This window comes from Pecten maximus, chromosome 17, assembly GCF_902652985.1.
Source record: "Pecten maximus chromosome 17, xPecMax1.1, whole genome shotgun sequence".
NCBI lineage: Eukaryota > Metazoa > Mollusca > Bivalvia > Pectinida > Pectinidae > Pecten > Pecten maximus.
This window is the reverse complement of record NC_047031.1, coordinates 8,664,136-8,687,228: the sequence shown is the minus strand read 5'-3', so window position 1 is coordinate 8,687,228 and position 23,093 is coordinate 8,664,136. Positions and strand designations below refer to the sequence as shown.

The following is a 23,093-nucleotide window of genomic DNA, read 5'->3' as shown; positions in this document are numbered from 1 at the left end:
TACACCAGGGTTGAAATATCCCTGTCCACGGAACGGACCCATGTTTGAATTATTTGGTTTCGCTTACTTCAAAACAGCATCAATTTGCAAACTGTTTTGAAACCTTTTCCTCGTGTCATCATCAATGTCGAAATTGATGACGTCATCAATTGACGGCATGGTTACGCTACATAAAATGATGACGCTACTCTTTTTTAAGTAGGCAGATGTCAACAGTCTTTCCCTACCCTAGTAGCAATGAGTTATCCCATCAATAACTACCAAAGGATCGCCCCGTGAGCTTTATGAGATAAGATAATTTACTCATGCGGTAGGAAAAAACCAACTGATACACTTTATGGCGTCATAATAAAGATGTCGGTGTGACGTCATCGTATTATCTCTGTGACGTTATTCACATGTTGTCGACGGGGAACTGCCATCTCATTATTGGTTTTGCTTTATGATGAAAGAATAAGATCGATGTTTATTCCGACGGGAATCTACATTAGTTTTTATTTATTTATGATTTTAGTGTGAGCCGTTTTATATAATTTATTTGCATCATATCTTTCTCTGTAAGAGATTTTGTATAGAACCACCATGTAGATTCAGTTTTTTAAAATTTTGTTCTGTAAAAAATACACATTTCTAACAAAAAATGTTTTTTTAACAAATAAAAACTGTTTGCGTTCCATTGGAACTGTTGTTGGTGTCGGTTCTTCTTTTGTAAGACAAGTACAGTCGAAAGACCTGTAGGCGTAAAGCATGTTTATATGACTAATGTTCATCTCGATTATCATTACAAGGTCATTATAAAACACGTTAATCACATAACAAACTATATATAGTCATATAGTTTGTATTTGATTCTTGTTTGTTCATTTTGTTTTAGGTTTTAGACAATGCCTCACATCTTTTTGAAATAGAAACAGCAGAAAAAAATGTATATGTCTGCATTAAAATTTCATCAAAAGATTACTTCATATTCAAATGGATTTCATTGTATTGATGTGTTTGTTGGCCATTCTTTCATTTCGTCATTAAAACGTCTCGCTGACTTCCCGGGCTTAGCGTTGATAGAATAAACAAATCATGTGTATCTCCCGCAACATTAAAACCAATCATATATATATCTTTCACTACAGTACAACAATCCTGTTATAATAGGCTAATCAACGCAGCACTCTTAAAACATGACTAGCAACAAAACCTCCAGGAATGATATGATCTGGAAACTGATTTGTTTTTTCATGTTTCATTTTGTTCTAGTTTGTTTTATTTCCCCCCCTTTTTAAACATTATCTAAAGAGGTAAATGTGAAAGGAGATCACGATGTTTGCGTTATGCTCTATATTCTAATTCCTCTTCTAAAGGTTAGCAATGTTTTGGTGTATTATTACTCATTCTTTTCTAACCAGTTGTGCATTGACACCACTAAGTGACCATTAAAATATGAAACAACTGAATGGGGCAGTTTACCATCCATCATCGGTCAGAAAGTCCAAAGGTTTAGTTGTGCGATCTTTATATGACTTCTTTGTGACGATAATAAAGATTGATCAAGTGTATTATCCAAATGAATTGTACAAAAGATAGATATTGACACATTTCAAAACCAAACGAGAGTTAATATATACAGTAGAGCAAAAATGAATTAAATTGCATCATAGAGCTGTTTCATCCCTCTGAGTCTCATCCGTGATACTGAAGGCATAATATTTCGATTATAGGAGGCTCCCAAGCACACGATATAGGTTGGAAAATAAATTTCAAAACTGAATGAGGTGATGCCAAATGTCAATTATTCAATAACTTCAAAATTTCAATTGAATTTCAAAATGTCATATCTGTATTATTAAGGTTTTTCAAAGAATATGGAAATGCTCTTTCAGACATATAAACTACCGTGGCTAATATTTTGTAATGTGGAAAATGTCAAATATAAATATGAATCACGTCAGTTTGATATGTTGGTATCAATTCAAGCACTTTCATATTTTCTCTTTTTATCTAGTTGGAAATTCATAACGCTTTCTCTGTTGTAGCAGTATGCAGTAAAAGTGTCAAATTCTATAAAAATAAAGCACATATTTTAAATATGTAAACGTAGTTATCTAAACCTGCATATTGACAATACAAACGTATGTATATACATTTTTTTGTATGTATATAAATACATAGTAATTGACAATCCAAGGCGTTACATCTTTTTTTTATATTTCTGTCACCTTTAACATTTTTTGATATTTGTATATACATATGCAATCTGTACAACAATTTGTTATATTAATACAATTGCTACCCATTGCATATATTAATCATATTTGGTGACAGCTTTGATAAAACCACTCTTAAACTGTAGAAAACATTTTGTTTGATTTGCTTTCATAGCAACTCCTACGACGACTACTACAACGCCTACTACCACCACAACTACACCTACAACAACTACTACGCCAACAACAACGACAACCACGCCTACCACGACGACGACCACGCCTACCACAACGACAACTACGCCTACAACGACAACAACAACGCCTACCACAACGACAACCACGCCTACCACAACGACAACCACGCCTACCACGACAACAACCACTCCTACAACGACAACCACCACGCCTACTACAACGACAACCACGCCTACCACGACGACAACCACGCCTACCACAACGACAACCACGCCTACCACAACGACAACCACGCCTACCACAACAACAACCACGCCTACCACAACAACAACCACGCCTACCACGACAACAACCACTCCTACAACGACAACCACCACTCCTACAACGACAACCACCACGCCTACTACAACGACAACCACGCCTACCACGACGACAACCACGCCTACCACAACGACAACAACGCCTACCACGACAACAACCACGCCTACCACAACGACAACCACGCCTACCACAACGACAACAACGCCTACCACAACTACCACGCCTACCACAACGACAACAACGCCTACCACGACAACTACCACGCCTACCACAACGACAACAACGCCTACCACGACCACAACCACGCCTACCACAACTACAACCACGCCTACCACGACAACAACCACGCCTACCACGACAACTACCACGCCTACCACAACGACAACAACGCCTACCACGACCACAACCACGCCTACCACAACTACAACCACGCCTACCACGACCACAACCACGCCTACCACAACTACAACCACGCCTACAACGACAACCACGCCTACCACAACGACAACCACGCCTACCACGACAACAACCACGCCTACCACGACCACAACAACGCCAACAACAACGACAACAACACCAACATCAACATCAACAACTACCTCTCCTTTTCTCCCTGTTTATACCTCATGTACCAGTCATAGTCAGTGTCCACCGAAGTCCAGGTGCCGCCCGAATGCTTGTCATGGATTTACATGTTTATGTGACGTGGGGTACATGGTATCTCAAGATTCATTTTCGTGCATAAAAGGTAAGATAATATGATATAATTTTTTTTACCGTTTTATATTGTAAACAAAAGTTCAACGGTTTAAAGTATGAAGATAATACTTGTTTTTATCAAATTTGTATGTAGGATATTTCACCTGATTATTTGAATACTCCAATCCTACAAGCACTCTTATTTTTCTGTTCAGTACAAACATTTCTGGTAAAATGTCTTTCCAGCTATCTATTTTCTTAATTTATCTGAAGTTCATAACAAAAATTAAATTATTCCGAAAGATCATACGCATTTTTCAAAAATTCTAAGTTTGCATACAACGTCATTGTATGACGTCATCACTGTCATTGGAATTCCAATCATAGTTAAAGACTATCCGCTCTCGGTGCTGGAGAATTTGAAGTAATACTTATACAGATTTGTTGATTGAACGAACAGGGGATTTGAAACGATCGGATGTATCAGACCTTATCTGTGACAGAAATTTACAAGTGTTTTCTTGCTGGAACGGCGAAGGTGACGGAAGAACACATTTTTCTTCTTATCACAGGGATTTGCGAACCCCTGTGCTTCCATCGTCGATGACGATAATAATTAGAAATGTGACAGTTAACGTGGCTGCAACTCTACACAAAAACACATAATAAGTTACAATGAATAGAAATGGAAGTTTTCTATGATCACGTGGTTAGGACCATTTATTTCGGTTTTTGAGTTTGACAACATGATATACATATTTTTCTTTGCCTGTCAATATATTTTTATGCCCAGTGAATATAAATCATATATATATATGTCATCAACTTATTGTTTAAGATTAGCTTGTTTTATTTTATAACCGGGTAATTATATAGGATTATTGCTGGTTAAAAGCGACTTATGCTCGGTACATATTTATATTTTACTAAAGTCCTCATTTTAGATTTTGACTTTCTCGTTGCTTGCTGATACGATGTTGACACATGACAAATGTAAACACGAGCAGGCGCCGTTGTCCCCTTTGCCTGCAGATTATTCCTCTCGTGTGAATCGCTATGGTAGAGTTTTCTTACATAGCTATCCTTCATATGCCAACCCTATTCAAAATGACGAGATAAGAGAAAACATGTGTTTGTTTCGATCCAAATAATCAACTATTGCTTGCTAGTAACTAATTAGATATTTGTATGATTAATCCACACTTGCATTATATTTTCAATTTAGCTTCAAGAGTTGGCGAATCGTGCGATCCCAAAGAGACTCGGTGTATATCGCCATTTTCCGGCTGCCTTGAAACTTGTCGTTGCTATGACGCCTTCATTCCGACACCCAACGGAAGATGCCGACTAGCCTCAACCAGTTTTGTTGGAGAACCATGTGGAACAATGGGATGCGAATATCCCGCTAAGTGTATGGCAGGAACCTGTATATGCATGCCTCCCTTCCGGTCTATGACGGAAGAGGAATTCTGGGTAAACCCTTTAGTGACTATGCAATGTCAAAGAGAGGACTTTTCTTTGTGTAAGTAAAGTAAACTTTTTTTTTATATAAAATACATTTATTTTTAGCATTTGCAGTCATTGTGAGGAAAAGCATATATTTTTGTTTTTCTTCTGAATTTGATTATGAACCTGATAATATCAATACATTGGTTATTTTGAAGATTAACAATAAACATTTACTTTTGTATATAATGATATAATTTTGAGGCAATGCATTATTATAGATACAAATCTTTGACTATTTTAATCATGTCAGCTCTGGCGACCTCAACAATATTTTTGTTGAAGCAGAAGCGGTGTAAGATTAAGTATCGTTATCGCACAGTTATAGTAGTATATGAATAATGGTCCTGAAACAACAGTTTGATTAGCTTGTTGAAATATGAAACTGAGATAATTAGATTCCAAACATGTGATGTCACGCCACGATAACAAAGACATGACGTAGTGTGTAAATGTGCTTACAACCAAGGGAAAAAAGCAAACAAGCAGAAAAACACTCCAAAAATAGCAAGAAACAAAAACAAAAATAAAAATAAAGAAAAAGAATCAATAAAAAATCAAAAACAAAAACGCAAAAAAAAAAAAAAAAAAATAATAAAGAAATAAAATAAACACAAGCTAACAAGCAATAAATATGAGATAAAAAAAAAATTATTGATGATCAGTGTGACAAGGTAACTGAAATGTTATCCAACAATCATGATGAGTTGTATTTAAAAGATACATGTATGTCTAACTAACAAAATATCTTTTAAACAGGAGCCACCAGTACATTAATGGTATAATTTCCGTCAATTCTTTCATGATCTTTAAACAATAATCAGAAATGTGTTGGTTATTTTACAGGGAAATGTAACGGTAGTATGATCTATATCCCAGAAGAACTGCGCACCACAACCTCAACGACAACTGGTAAGTTGAAACTACTTTGACCATATCAGTAAATTTCTTGAATAAATTTCCATTTCCCATCGCTTCACAATAACTGATGTTACTAGACGTGTTTACGTTTTTGCTGAAATTATCAAAAAAAAAATCAAAATTGTCTACAGGTTACATCTATAAGGTTTGTTCTTCATGTGGAAAAACAATGAGAAAACCTATAACACAATAATTTAATTCACAAACATAGACTGAACTGAAAATCATTAGTTTATTTTTTTCTGTATCAAAAATTAATACGTTGTAAGTTCAATAAGACGTTATATTTTTCTACCTATCATGTGATTTCGGTAATTTTAAAGCACAGAATGAGTGACTTTTAGTTTGGTTTAAGAAAAAAAGTAGATAAACGCATTAAGTTAGTAAATTTAGGATGGTTAGATTCATTTACAAGTAGGTGAAATGTGTTTAGATCAATGGATATGTGTATGCGACATATAAATCGACCAAATATTGAATACATAGCTATTCCTCGAGCTTAATTGTTTTAATCCATGAAGATATTTCCTAATCACTTTTTATTTTGTATTTATCTGAATTTTAGAACCAACAACAGCGACATCAACAGCAACAACAACAGCTGAATTAACAACGGAAACAACACAAACGACAACACAAATGACAACAACAACAACAACGGCTATCGTCATCACAACCACAACTCCGGAAACAACAACAACAACAACAGAAGCAGCAACACCAACTACGCTGAAAACAACACCGCCAACAACAACTACAACAACACGTTCAAACAACAACTACAGAGCGCATGAAGGTCAATATCTTTGACCGCTGCACGAGACACGAGGACTGTCCGGACAACTCAAGATGTCGTCCTAACTCATGTGAAGGATTTGTTTGCCTGTGCAAGGAGGGATATCTCAGTTCAGCGGACAATTCACAGTGTATGATAGGTATGTGTACTCAAATTTTACCAGAATTTTTTTTCAGATCAGACTTAAATGACACAACCGGTCAACGCCTCGTTTTTATTGTGTAAAATGAAATTATGATCTGTATTTTACTCGGATTTAATAAAAGGCTTGCATTTTGCGTTAGGTTACAATGGATACGATCTATGATCGCCGATGCATTTGTCATACGCATCAAAAACGGTGTTTGTCCCCATTTCTCGTTTTTTTTTCTTTTAATTGTTCGTACATTTATTAAAGACTTTAGCAAATACCAATGTGGATCTCTGTTTTCAGCTAGCCGAATAGGAGACCAATGTGACATCCAGACCAAATGCATGTCACCGTTTGCTGGTTGTCAGTCCACGTGCAAGTGTTACGAACTGTTTGTAGCGTCGGCCGACGGTCGCTGTAAGCTCTGGTCGTCGGCATTCGTCGATGAACCGTGTGGAGAAAAAGGGTGCGAATTTCCCGCCAAATGTTACGAAGGAACATGCCGATGCGTGGCGCCTTACCGGAAGATGTCAAAAGAAGAATTCTGGGTAAACCCACTTCAAACTTCACAGTGTCACAAAATGAACTTCTCTTTAGGTAAGACATGTAAAGCATATCATACTTAGATATATGTAGGCCATATACGGAAATGAATGATGTATTTTATTTGTTTAGCATTAAAGAAAATACGTTTGACACCGTTTTCTATACATATGTTAAATAAATAAATAAATCTATAAATAAAAATGAATGCAAAAGGCAGTGTGCGTACACTGCCTTTTGCATTCATTTTTATTTATAGATTTATTTATTTATTTAACATGCAAACTGGTATTATCTAGTTCAACATTAAATTATTTTATTTACGCCATAGTTACGTTTTGTACTTATATATCTGTCTTCATCTTCTGATTTTCATTTCAAGTTATGTGTAACGGAAGGTATATAGATGTTCCGGTACCTTTGTCTGACGAATGGCAGCACCTGCTTGAAGGTAAATAAAACACAATTCTAAACGCATTCTATTTCCATCCTGCTTTGCATCTTAACTCACCAGAAATGATTTTACTATCACGGCACCGTTATTACTTTCTTCTCTTCACAAACCAAATTGGAATCTGGAAATCTAGTTATAGAAAATATGCACATCTGAAAAAAAGATAGCTATGATTTAGACTGATGTCCCTTGTCTTTATAATTATGTTTTGTTTTATACATTTCTTCCTTACTGTACAGAAATGTCTTGTTGAAGAGTTTCACTACCGGTAGAGTACTGTACATGCTTTTACTGATGGCAAGAATCAGAGTTTATATGATTTGCTACTTGAATGATATGACGATTAAAAACATGTGCCTATTGTTGCAGTAAGGAGATATATAGAATGAATTCGAAGATTGTATTTCAATATAATCATATGAATCAATTTTGTTTGATATGAGCTGCATGAAAAGTATTACAACCTACTTTTTTTTTCTCAATTTGCTTTTTACATGCTATCGTGTAAAATAACTTGTATTTCGCAGTTGACATGATTCCTTTGGATTTCAGCTTTTTCTTCTTTAAATTACAATCCTGACTTTTAGGTGACAACTTGGTCGAAAAACATAAGTTATATAAAATTAGATTGATATTTTAATACCACCAATGTACAACCTCTTATACATCACATGTTTTATCATTTGTTGCAAATATAGTAAAATTTCGTATGTTCTTTTGATAGATAAAAGACTAGCAGAATTACACACTACCTGGAGTCCCGAAACAACAACAGAAATGATGCCTACTACACCGTCCTTTACAAGCATTCAAACGACTAGGAATTGGTACGAAACCGGAAATGACGCTATAGGATCAATTTTGAACACTAATCCAAACAGTCGAAAATTGTATACATCCTGTACAAGTCACACTCAGTGTCCAACATCCGCCAGATGTCGTCCCGAATGCGTGTCAAGGCTTTGTGTGTTTATGTGACACAAACTTCACGTCTTCAGAAGATAACAGTTTCTGCTTTCATGGTAAGGGGAATAACTCTATCATTGACTGGAATTCCGGTTTAAGATGTTTGGTTATCAGTTATGTTTTAAAAGAAAGTATATTTATCTTAGCACACCCATGCTTTTAATGCATTCAAGTGTTTCAACGCTAGTGACGATCGACAGAGACTAAAATTAGCATATTAGCGCAAGTTGTTCAGAGCGAACAATTACACAAATCGAATTACACTTAGAATATGAAAGATCATAGTGATAAAATCGTTAAGAAAAAAAATCAGTTGTAGTTCGGACTTCACAAAAATACGGTAATAAAGTAAAATGTCATGTTTTTCTTCAAATTTTGTTATAATATCGAACGCTGACCATTGACCATTGTATGCGTTGATAGTATGGAAGAGTACAACTGCTGTATTAAATCCATTGACCATTAATTACAGATTTATTAAGACAATACATGAAGATCAATTGTTTGGGAAGTAATCAGTGATACGTAAATGTAACAATACTGTTCTTATCTCAATATTTACAGAAATCGCTTAGGTATATCAATGTTTTGTATTGTTTTTGGGGTTCTTTTTGTCGTATTCAAAATCCATGCAATCGACAAAATGTATTTATCACGATAAGAAATGCTTACAAATGATTCACGATATTTTATACATGTATTTCAATCTCATTCAGCTCATGCTATTATGAGTCCTTTGGCATAAATTTAATGTTTTATTCATTTTATTCCCATTCAGCTGTCAAAATCGGCGATACCTGTAACAAAAACACAGACACATGTTTGTCTCCCTTTGCAAATTGTGCCGGTAGGTGTCAGTGCTATAGCCCATTCATACCGACCGAAGACGGACGTTGTAGGCACTCTTTAGCGGCTTTCGTAGGTGAATCTTGTGGAGGTAGAATTGGGTGCGAGTATCCTGCTTCCTGTGAGAATGACGTGTGCGCGTGTTTAACACCACAGAGGAAACTGACTGAGGAAGAGGCTTGGATTTACCCGTTAGAGACAAAACAGTGTCAGGAGGCGTCTTTCTCAATCAGTGAGTATGAATCAATACAAATTAAAAGCGTACTGCCATAAGCAATTAAAACTGGATAGGGAGGTTATAAACTTAGGTAAGATATATCATACTTCGTTAAAGATTCTTTATGAGTAAAACGGAAACTATAGCATATTAGATAGACAAGCGACAATAACGTGTTGTCATGGTTACAGTGTTGTGTAATGGGAAGCTGATTGACGTGCCAGAGGAGCTGTTACCAGAGTGGGCAGACTACATCACCAGTAAGTGTCTACCTCACAAATTTAAGGGTAATCTAAATAAGAAAAAATGTTGAATTTAAAAAAGAGCCAATTTGCTCAAATCTAGTCATGTTACACACCAAGATGCTAGTCTGGATATGTAGTTTCTCAAAATCATAAATAATTTGCTGTACAGTTTATATGTAGAATGGCTTTGTGGTGAGATTTAGCAGCATACAATTTTAAGTCACAGAAATAACCAAACTTGAAAAATAGACATGTCGATATGGTCACAAGTTTCTACACACAAAATAAAGGATTTTGTTAACAGATTTCACTTTATAACCGTATATAAACACTGATTCTATTTTGACCTTGAAATGTAAATGTCGGTTATGAATAATTATGTACAAATATGATATAAAGGATAGCTGGCGTTATTTGATACATAGAAACCTCAACAACAATGACACAATGTTACTCGTTGATTAAAAGCCAAACTCTCAGAAAGTACTCCGATCTAACATTTCTTATTTCTTAAAAAAGATTACAGGTCAAAATTAGGATTAACAACAACGACAATGTCACCTTCTACCATACTTACCACGATAGAAACCACCTCGGCCTCTACCACAGAAACATCGACCATTGCTTCCTCTACCACCGGCTACGTCTCAGACCTTCTAGAAACATGTTCTAGGCACGGGCATTGTCCAGCGAACTCCAGATGTCGTCCGAGGTCATGTGATGGCTATGTGTGTATATGCACTCGAGGCTACGTGGCTTCTGATGACAAGAAAACGTGTCTAAAAGGTAGGGAACAATGAGAAACATAATCTCTTATTATACCTCATGTTTATAACAGTGCCTGTGATTAGCCGAAACGCATCACGTGGGAGAGGGACAAAACATCACATCTCCACGAGGCGCGTGAGCCAGGGAGACAAATATCATATCTACCTGGACCGCGGGCCCCCCATAGTGACCCCCACATTCTGTTGCGAGGAGTTGTCTCCCTTCCAGTTATTTACAAATGGCAGACGACCAGAAACGGCAAACGTTTTCGTGCAGTCGAAGAAGCGGAAATAGATAGAATTCTGCAAAACAAGATTGCTCAGAACACGAAAATATCAAAAAACGTACACGCCAACTGTTTCAAAGAGTTTCTAAAAGAAACTGTCAAAAACACCTTGACTTGGAATCGTATCAATACACCTTATTCACGACCTGAATCACAGGGGTTTGTGATAAAAATGTTATTTCATATCTTTAGTTTATTTTTGAGTATCATCATTACTGACTCTTTTTCGGTATAATAAACAATTTATGCCCTGGATGCCGGGTAATATGAAGGTTTGTTTACCCTCATCTCTCATATTTCGCTCGGGCAAGCCAGGGCCATAAATGCATATTGTTTCTTTCCATGGTGTACAATGAGATTGTACAATTATATTTGTACCTGATTGTTAACAAGCCCAGGGCTCAGAAAGACATCGAAAGATAGTCTGGCGTAAATTTCCTATATATTCATGCATGCAAACTCTCCTTTCATAAACTTCAAAAGTCCGGAATAATTTTTGGATACAAATAAAAAAAATTATTCAATATACCTAATCTTAGTTTTGATGATTAAAAAATGATTGCAAAAAAAAAAAAAAAAAAAGAACACGAAAAAATTACAGAAATCATAATTACAGATCATTTGTTGATAATATGAAAAGCAAACATTTACCACATCATTCACCTTAAATCAAATGTCAAAATAACGCTCTATATATCAAAATACCGATGTCTGTATCGATCTAACATTATCTTTGGTTAATTATGTTGTTGCTTGTAGCTGTAAGAGCCGGAGAACAGTGTGACCCGGATGTATCTAAGTGTATTTCTCCCTTCGCCGCATGCGCTGGTGTTTGTCGCTGTTACGATCCATTCGTCTCATCAGCTGATGGTAGATGTAAGGTTAAAACAGCTAACTTTATTGGAGAGAGTTGTGGAGGAAAAGGATGTGACCATCCCGGAAGTTGCGTCAGCGGAACTTGTCAGTGTCGTACCCCGTACAGAAGGAAAACTGCCGAGGAATTCTGGGCCGACCCATTCGGAACTTCTCTATGTAGCAGAGAAAGCTCTTCACTAAGTATGATAAGTTATGTTTAGTTTCAACATATTGTATTGTATCATAAATATACAAAGAGATCGGGCACAAGTTTTTAAACTTATATAAGCCCTTTCCCCAAAACAATGTACAACACAAATATTTACACAAGATGGCATTATAATTTACATAAAGTGATTTTATTTTTGAGAATGTGAGTTTAAGAAGAGTAGAGATAGGGGGAAACGGAGGAAAAGAATTTAGAAATCTCCTTAATTTACAATTTAATTTACAATTTTTGAAGAATAATTAGAACATTTTTAACAAGAAAGTTTTTAAATATTATTTTTAGTTATGCTCGTATAAGATTCCGTAAAGGCAGGAAACATTTAAAGATACATTGATGAGAATTTGTTTCGGAAACATTTCACATTTTTTATTTCACTGGATCATATCGTTTGGGTATTTCCATATTTGCATTTGCTAATTTAATGTTAAGATCCATACAGTAAGCCATTTTTGTTTTTTTTTTGTTTTTTGTTTTGTTTTTTTGTTTTGTTTTTGTTTTTGTTTTTGTTTTTGTTTTTTTATTTTTTATTTTTTTTTATTTTGATATAATCGTTCGGGACCCCGAGAAAGCCCTGCCCTAAACGCCTCTTTTTGAAGTTTAATTAATGTTAACTTGGTTTGGGCTATGATTTTATTTCAGGATAATACATATATTATATATTATAAAGTCTTGCGTTGTAAGTTTAAAACTCGGATATACATACATGTACCAACATTCTGACAAATCCTTTTTTGTTACTACATTTACAGATACTGGTATCTATACTCAATATTCCTCTGTATTCACATATTCACATATTTCACATATATTACTCGCCTTTACTTAAAAATATACAGCATCATGACGCAAAAAAAAAACAAAAAAACCATACCTTAATAATTTGTGAAATATGTATTGAGTACAACTCACGTGTAGCACATGGTAATGATATACAGAATTTATATAACGCACTGTCTAATTTACAATAAAATATTCTAATGCACCTCACACTATATAATTTATTGTTTCAATTGTTTAACAATGTATAAAACATGTATTTCATTGTTGTATTTCTCCACAGGAGAGTGTAATGGTGAGCCTATAGCTCTACCCGAGGGACTAACAGAGGATACATTCTATAATGATAGTACGTATCATCTATAACAAGCTATCAAAATATTAAATGTTATATATTCCTTTTTTTTTTTTACGAATACTAATCCATAGAAAAATATTGGCAAATAGAAAATTCCTATTGGTATAGATTTGATATTTGAGAATAAGTGGATTTTAAATGAAAATAGTTTTTTACTAATAAATCTTAAACAAAATATATTGTTTCTATAACGTATTGTTGCTTACAAAAGATCTTATTTCCTAATAGGAATATGTTGTTTCCTAATGAAAATCTATTGTTTTGTAATAAAAATCCATTGTTTCCTAATCAATTGTATTGTCTCTTTACAAAACGTTTTGTTACCTTTTCAAAATATATTGTTTCCAAATGAAAATCTATTGTTTCTGTATATGTATAGTATATGTTCCCTTTGTTTGATTACTTTAGATACAACCTACTGGCCGGATGCGGAAGAGTGGAATGAAGGTAAAAACAACACCGGTCCTTCTAATCCGGATTCGAATGTGTTTCTTTGGAAACTGTTTACAATCCCTCCAAACACTGGATTTGACGGAAAGGTGGGATCCGGTGATGACGGAAATACATCTGGTTCACAAAATTTAGCTAACTCCGGAAACGATGAACCGTCTCTGTGGAACACCGGAAAAGGAAGTGGAATGACTCAGGGCGATTGGAGAAAGAGCTATGAAATAGGTCCGGAAGGTTCCGATGGAATGTTTCCATATGGGACAAATAAGGACTGGGAGATGGCGGACATTCTTGGAAAATGTTTTATGCACGAGCAATGTCCGGATCATTCATACTGTGGTCCGATGGCGTGTGACGGATACGTCTGTCTTTGTAATCCCGGATATGTACCGTCGGATGACCGAACGACTTGTCTAGCTGGTAAGTAATGCAGTTCGCAATTTGCTAGGATTACTTTAATATTAAAAGCATGGTTTACGTACGGTGATTGTCCATGGCAAAGACATTGATTGAAACTATTCTTTTAAATGGACAATAACCGATACTGTAATTGTAATTGTAATTGTAATTGATGGTACGATAAATTATATGAAAAGCATTTTTTTTTTTACATTTGACATTTTTATTCAGATTTTTCACATAAAGTAATTACATGATACAGAAAGAAACAAAGACAACTTTCACACACACTTGGATGCACAGACTGTATATATATATAACCTGAATACAGAGTATGTAGCTTAGCTATGACTAATAGCTTAATAATACATAAAAAAAACTTTCATAGAAGGCAGCATATCGTATAAAATAATATGAGTGAGTTGATGACAAAATGCATGAATCAATTCTTTCTGTCTGTTGATCAAAAAGATTACGAAAAATCCTCAATTTGTGAGTGAATAAAGTGTACCTATCATTTATGGTTGATGTATATTTTCCCATTTTGTAATAGTCCACAAGTATTCTCTTTACACTTTAACACATGAGTTGTTCCCCTTTAACACGAAAATCATATTGTTATAACTTAATTAATGTATGTAAATACAATATTACGACAATAATATGTTTTGAACCTACAGCTGATTAGAACATGTAATGTAATATTTGTATTAAGCGTAAAAGGATAGTGAAGAAATGATTGATTTTCTCTGTATTTGAATATTTAGCTGTACTAGTCGGCGACGTCTGCAACCCTGCCAATTCAAACTGCTTATCTCCCTTTGCGGATTGTGATGGAACATGTCAATGCTATGACGTGTTTGAGACGTCACAAGATGGCCGCTGTAGGACAAAAACGGCCGGTTTCATTAGCGACATATGTGGGGGAAATGTTGGATGTGAATTCCCAGCAACTTGTGTGGATGGAGAGTGCGCATGCGCGGACCCATATCGACGTTTAACACGGAACGAATTTTGGGCTGACATGACGCGCACTAGACAATGTCAGAAGAAAGAGTTCGCGCTTTGTAAGTGCTGTAAGATGAGGATTAACAATGTAAACAGAAACAATCTTCCATTAGTTTACATGCAACTGTTTTATCGCTTGGATGCACATTTGACATTTTTATTGAACGGCATTTCCTTATTTGTCACCTGATTGTGGCTTTATGCAATAGATAACCTTTATATGTGTATATATATATATCGTGACGTCACATTTTAATGATAAAAGGATGACATGAATTTCTATATCACATGGAGACAATCAATATGAAGCGGTGATAACGAACAGATTAATAATTTAAGCATTGTGTGGAAACGGATCTTTGTTTATAATTCTTAAGATATTTCTGTAAGGATCTTTTCATCATTTGCCAGTGGCGTGCTTGAAATAAATGACCTTTATCACCATTTTCATATGAAATGGACACTAACGTTACATCCTACAGGTTAAATGTTTAAGTTGCATTAATTATTTGTATTATTTCACTGTATCAGGTATATATATTATTTCCTATCTCAATTTAGATTTATGCGATGGAAAACCAATAGAAGTTCCATACGCTCTGAGGAATGAAACCGACGCATTTGGGCGCAGATTGGACGAACACGGACACGTGACACAGGCCACTGATGTGGGGAAGGACGGTCCAGATGCTGGAAGCACTGATACCACCGAATCATCTGGAACTTTGATTAATGGAAATATTGATTCATCTGACGGAAGGATCAGTGGTACAAAGAGTACAACTGGTATGGAAAGGAAAATAAACGATACTAGGGATGGAACAGGCAGCTCATCGAGCGGGACAACTGGTTCATCTGATGGACGCAAAACCTCAGGCGATGGAACGGTTGGTTCGGAAGGGTCTTTTGGCGGAAGTACTGGAGTTACTGGTGGATCTCAAAGATCATTAGATGGTGAGGGTGGGTCACTTGGCGGAAGCGTTAGTGGAAGGGCCAGTTCCGACAATGAACAGTTTGGATCTGGAGTCAGAAACGGAAGTTCAGATACATCTGCAAGAGGAAGTTCAAGTCCATCTTCATCAGGAAGTTCTGGTACATCTTCATCCGAACCTTCAGGTACATCTTCATCAGGAAGTTCAGATACATCTGCAAGAGGAAGTTCAAGTCCATCTTCATCAGGAAGTTCTGGTACATCTTCATCCGGAACTTCAGGTACATCTTCATCAGGAAGTTCAGTAAGTGGACCTGGAGCAGATTCCGGTGCAGGACCAGAGAATACCAGGAAAGGCAGAATTCCAGGTAAACGACATAAACGACAGTGCAGAATTTAGATAATTAAATGTATGGGATATAATATTAGATACCTGTTTAATTATTTTGTAATTGCTTAATGAATTATGACGTTGTGTCAATATTGGTATTATGTTCACTTTCAGTGACTAGCATTAAAACCGATTAATCTTGATAGAACGGAAAGCAATGTGATATGTATGTGACAGTCCGTTTGATTACTGTGTACGATTTTATCATTAGCGTTGCTTTTTTGAATATGAAGTATTATTGCTAAATATATTTTTATTGCTTATTCTGTTGCTTTCTATATAGTATAGTGAAAATTTCATTACTATTAGAGTCATATCAAGGGAAAATAAGCTACGATGAATGAGTTTATTCCGGGAACGAACTTTAAAAACAACAGTAAAATGACAATAATTATTAACCAATTTATTCATAAGGTCCACTTTTACATCATGTCAAAAATGATAACAAATAAATGAGAATAAACAAATAAATAAATATCCTGTGAATACCTGATATTATATATATATTTTTTTATTTTGTCGATTTCGTTGGATACTATTTTATTTCATTTGCAAAAAAGACTCATGTTTATGGCAAATATTTTTGCTCTTATTTTGTTCTAATAGGGCGTTGATATATGCGTGAAAGGTATTACTTATGTTAATAGGTAATTACTATTTCATGAATATGTTCTTGTAGATACTGGTGGTCTATTTCTACTACATCCCCCAGGGAGGTTTCTTCGTGAGGAAATTCCCCGAAATTAACGCTGACAAGACCCACACAATAACCTTATCGGATCTACAAAAAGACAATCGTGACCTCTCGGCTATCCACGTATCTACTTACAATATGTCTGGTAACTCGAATGGATCCGGTCATTCGATAGATCCAGATGCTGTGAAAGAGAATGGTTTTGATCCGAATGAAACCAATAGAGGATTACAGCCATCTTATATATCTCCTTCATACACAAACTCTCTAGCGGGACATCAGACAGATCGAACAGAAACGCTAGATAGTGATCAGATGCGCGGAGTAATATCGTCTGCATCGCCGGATATTCTAATGCATGGGCTACACACTACAGATATGGTGTCCACTTCTCTTACTGATATGAACACACAGCGGGGGGATACATCCGGAGACAGATTCAGACATAACAACGACCAATTAGGTAAGGTTGATATAAGATTAACATATTAAACATGTGATCAATTAGTTATGATTAACAAATTTAACATCAATTTAATTAGTTTTTATGTCAATGAATAACAAACTATTGCTGTTTGTTTGCAATCCTGACCAATTCTTTACTCCTTAAGTGGTAAGAATCAACGAAAAATGATTTATCGTAATGTTATAGAAAACATCTCTTGATTGCTAATTAAAGACATTATTGATAACGTGTTCTAATGCATTGTTTAAATGTGAATTGTCAAAGTTTTTTATGAATATTTTGGTGTTCAATTTTCCTCCAGGAACTTAATTTTTGTAAGATGAGACAGGAATATATACCTATTTGTTTTACTGTATCAATACAAAAAACTGCTAGACAATTGCAATCGAGGTGAAAGTTTAGAAAATAAAACGAAGGAAACAAGTTATATTCACACACACAATATAGTTTCCATAAAAACAAGTTGGCCCTGAATTGATTGATAAATACAGCGGAGTATCTGTCCTCATCGCCATGTTTCGTGTTAAGCATCTAAAGTTTGAAATCATTTACGGAAGCTGTAGTTTTTGCTGCGTTACGAAATGTTAATTTTTTTCCTGCCTGGTCCATAGGAATTGACGAAGATCGAGACAAGGCAGACATGGAGAAGCCTGGTCAGAACCCGGATGTTAACGAGGCGAACATATCTGGTAAATGATACGATTTGTTTTACTTCTGGGAAGTTCTTTGAGTCTTTGGGACAAGAAAAAGATTTGAATGTTAATTTACGAAATATAGCTAATAGTGTCACATGGTTTCGTTGAATCCTTGATTGAAAACAGCTACGGAATATAATGCTAGGGCTATCTGCTTTTATTTAGCCGACTTAAAATAAATTTGCTTATATCAAGTGTCAAGCATACTGAAGATTAGCATTGTATTTGTTTGTTGATGTAAACGATATATTAATGAAATATTGATGGATGTTGCTGTTTGATAAACCTGGTGATAATTTGTTGAGCTTGCCTACTCTACAGAGACTGTCCTGATGTCCTCGTCAATCTCGGCTGTGTTCCTACTGAATATGGTGTGCATTGTTCTCCTGATAGCCAATAGACGCCGGAGGAAGTAAGTTTGAGCATATAAAGTGTTGATGAAGAGAGGAAATATTGATGTGATTCTTTTTGTCAGTGTACTATGTACGTATGTATGTATCACAGAAAGCAATTTTTTGAATGAAAATATTCCAAAAGGTTTATAGTTTCTCTGATGAAATTTTTGGAACAGCAGTAACAATAAAAACCACGGAAGAGCTGGTCAAAACTAAAGTTCACGAATGAGCATCTTTCAAAAAAATTTCACGTTTTAGGGTAAACGTTGTAGGTTTTTTTTTTCTAATGGATATTGTAGAATTTATTGGATATTGTAGAACTAATCTTTGCATGAGAGAGATAACATAAATGTTTTATTTATCCTCTGTTTCATCAGTTTACTGATATTTGCAGTCATGCATGGACATCGGGGTCGCCATGGAAGCACTGAAATATTCATTGGTACAACTAAATCCAACTAATTTGGAAATAATGTCAAAATAAATCATATGTGTTAAGAGAAAACTGATGAATAGTGGGTGTTTTGCAATATATTTTATATAAACTGATTTGTCTGTAATATTAAAAGGATATTTATTTCACTACACTGGTCTATTTTTTGACTTTCCAGGAGAAAGAGGGAACAAAAGGCAAGACAGAAGGCTAACGACCGCTCGACAGTGTCGGAGTATGAGGTGTACCAGTTAGCATGTCCCTATGTGACAATGTCATCGGGCCCTTATGTGTCGGCCACATCCGGGCCTTACGTTTCTACGTCAACCGTCCCGTATATATCCACAGTAAAGATGGAAAATTCATCGAGTGAAAATGTGACGTCATCGAGTGGTAACGAGTCTGGCTATTCAACTCTCCCGGAGACAAGTACAGAAAGTGTGGTTGATTCACAAGGTTTCGATTCTCTACGAATTCCACGACCTCATGTGAAGAAAGATGTGAATAATATATTTGATGATACTGACGTGACGTCATCTATCGCAACGACGTCATCAGTGACGTCACGAAAAAGGAGTAGTACAATGACATATACTACTGCCAAAGACAGTGATATAAAGTATTGGTTCTGTGAAATACCCAGACCAATTGTGTCGTTTTCTAAGCTAAAACTAAAACAAAATGTAACATGGGGAACATGGCCGAAATCCGAATCCAACCCATACATTGATTCAGTAGCGTCCTCAACTGGTAACCATACCTACGAGGAGATCATGCCTAGCAGCACGAGTGATACATCTGCATAATAATAAAAGGCATTATCTCCCTTGCAGTACAATAGTATAACTACTATTTCATTTTAAGAATAATAAGAAATATCAATGATATTGTGATGTCGAATTTTAATAAATGAATACATTTTCTCCGGATTTCGAGATATTGAGATATCTATTGATATGCAAAAAATACGGAGAACCAAATTCAGAAAGAAATCAATTTGAACATTTCCTCAAAATATCTTTTCTGTACTTCCGGCAAAAACAACGGTTTATGTGTTATACCTGTTTTGCTTGCCTTTTCAATGTTTTCTTTTTCATCCACCACAGGGGTATATTTTTGAAAGTTCACATACATTGTCCAATATGTATTTTTATTACATTTTGAATGTTACTGTCACGTTTCAATATATCCAGATTTGTAATGATAGAGTTATTATTATGAATGATATAGCAGATATGTAATACTATTGGATCATTAAGCTTTTCCGTAGCGGCTATTTTGTCGATCATATGAAATCGTGTGTGTTTGTTATGTACTTATAGCCATCAAATGAGCTAATGCTATGTGCTTTTGTGTATTCGGGAGAGTATTGAAAAACAAACCGAAATAAAAATAAAGTAGTTGCACAGAAAATATTTGCTTTCCGCACAAAATTTGTGCTTAAGATTGATTGATAGAAAAAATACATCCAGTTTTGCCTTCAGACATACATTTTAACTTGTATTGTTCAATATATGTCACAACGGTGTATTATTCTGTATGCTGTATAACATTGATCATGGTGAGATCGTTATTACTGTCATGAACTTATTGTGTATTACTGCTTGTGATAAGTGTCTGATATTAGTGATTATGCTGATTGTGTGACGTGAACAAGTGCTTGTCATAAGCTTGTGATGTTAGTGATTGTGATGGTCGTGTGATATGAATGAGTGATTGTGATGTTCGTGTGATATAAATTAGTGATTGTGATGATCGTGTGATATTAACTATTATTTGTGATGATCGTGTTATTCGAGTTAGTGATTGTGATGATCGTGTGATATGAATGAGTGATTGTGATGTTCGTGTGATATGAATGAGTGATTGTGATGTTCGTGTGATATGAATGAGTGATTGTGATGATCGTGTGATATTAACTATTATTTGTGATGATCGTGTTATTTGAGTTAGTGATTGTGATGATCGTGTGATATGAATTAGTGATTGTGATGATCGTGTGATATTAACTATTATTTGTGATGATCGTGTGAAATGAACTAGTGCTTGTGATGAATTTCGTGATATGAAGTAGTAACCATGTTGCTAGCGTGATGATATGCTTTTGAATAGTGGTTGTTTTAAGTTTTGCTTCGTTGATTGTGAAGATAAAATTTAATAAGTATTTAATTACTGTGATACCGTCCTTTACTGTGTTTCCAAATGGTGATTTAGTTTGTATTCCATTGTGTTGTGAATTATCGTTGTTTCGTGCATTCAAAAGTATATATCTCATCTGTGAATATATATTTATTTATTTAAAAGAAATATATACATTTCATACTTATGAGATTACTTCGGCAGATGGAGGCAATTAGATTGCATTGTATTGTATTGTATTGTATTGTATTGTATTGTTTTGTATTGTATTGTTTTGTTTTCTTTTGTATTGTTTTGTATTGCATTGTATTGTTTTCTATTGTATTGTATTGTTTTGTATTGCATTGTTTTGTTTTGTATTGCATTGTATTGTATTGATTTGTATTGTTTTGTAATGTGTTACTGCCCTTAGGCAAATAGATATAGTGCTCAATCGGAATACATATGTAAGTAAACATAATGAATGTCTCATTTTGCAAACTGAATATTTATACATTATTCCCTCCGAAGAATAGCTACAAAATATGGAAGGTATATTTAATGTTAATTAGACTGTGACTATTCAACACGTGATATACATTGAAAATTATGCGCTAATATTAGGGGAAAATCGTTGAATGCAATAAAGGCTTAATTGTAACGGTAGATTTAGTTGTTTTATTTGTCATATCAAACACGAGGAACACATCTACTACAACGTATAATGCTGATTTCAATAGAATATATATATAATTTAATTTTGTATGAGACACGCATTTTCATTGGCTGAAATAATTTTGTTATACCTCCATTTTTGACGTTGCGAAATGTAACGTCATTTTTGATTGGCTGATGACGTTGCGTAATAATTTTTCAGAACATATTTTTATTGAAAATTATTATAACATTTAGCCATATACGATTTTGAATTTACTACTTACTTTTTAGATTTCTTATAAAAGAAATAGAATTACAAAATAATCAAGTAGATATTTTGACAAGTCAGAAATCAATAAATGTGACAATTTTACCATTCTTTAAACTGGGATTTACGTGAACAATGTAATCCTTATCGTATTATATGCACGATAGTAAAACATTATCAAATTAGGATGGATATCTCTACATGTGTCCTTACTGCACATGGTGTCGCTGTTATGATTGACAGACCAGTTCCTTTAAGTGCATCATTATCTGAAGCTTATCGCACATAAATATAAAGTTCACAAATTAATCTAATTAATGTATTGAGGATACAATTTCAATCGCAAAGAAATAAGTTATCAAATTAGCAAAATTAGTTAATATGATAATTGAAATGACTTCTTAGTAAGCAGACTTAAACAGAGATAAACAGACATATTACTGTTAGCTTTCAGACATCAAATTGGTTAATATTGTTTAATTGCAATACTTCCATTGGGATCATCACAGAAGCAAAAGTATACTTTCCAATTCTGAAATTATCCGCTAAAACTGACCATTATCAGAGGCGCCATGATTATGACTGTAACATGTAGTCACATGCGTGAGAAGTCATTCATGTACAAAGAAGTACCTGCATAACTGTTTCATGTAAAATACTCTTAAAACTTCCTCGATCGTTGTCGCCAGATTTGGGCGACAAATTTCCGGGTTTCGATGAGCAGTAGAAAACTGACCATTGACTGGCGACCGGTCAGAATTCAGGAGCGTGTGCTTATGGTCAGTTTTAGAATATCAAATATAAACCAGTAGGGCATTCATTTAAAGTCACAAAGTTTTATTTACAACATGTACATGCTAAAACAGTATAGAGAT

The 23,093-nt window shown here is 34.9% G+C and overlaps 2 protein-coding genes across 2 annotated transcripts; both read left to right on the top strand.

Moving 5' to 3' along the window:
- The first annotated feature begins 1,434 nt into the window (after positions 1-1,434).
- On the top strand, positions 1,435-9,804 carry LOC117315884 (mucin-2-like). Its single transcript, XM_033870295.1, has 9 exons — positions 1,435-1,489; positions 2,374-3,465; positions 4,642-4,938; positions 5,769-5,834; positions 6,409-6,778; positions 7,073-7,366; positions 7,695-7,763; positions 8,491-8,788; positions 9,511-9,804. The coding sequence occupies exons 1-5, from the start codon at positions 1,435-1,437 to the stop codon at positions 6,651-6,653; spliced, it is 1,755 nt and encodes a 584-aa protein (XP_033726186.1). The 3' UTR covers positions 6,654-6,778; positions 7,073-7,366; positions 7,695-7,763; positions 8,491-8,788; positions 9,511-9,804.
- Positions 9,805-17,206: 7,402 nt separating this feature from the next.
- LOC117315613 lies at positions 17,207-21,959 on the top strand. Its single transcript, XM_033869878.1, has 4 exons — positions 17,207-17,649; positions 18,264-18,341; positions 18,669-18,759; positions 19,354-21,959. The coding sequence occupies exons 1-4, from the start codon at positions 17,325-17,327 to the stop codon at positions 19,979-19,981; spliced, it is 1,122 nt and encodes a 373-aa protein (XP_033725769.1). The 5' UTR covers positions 17,207-17,324; the 3' UTR covers positions 19,982-21,959.
- Positions 21,960-23,093: the final 1,134 nt, after the last annotated feature.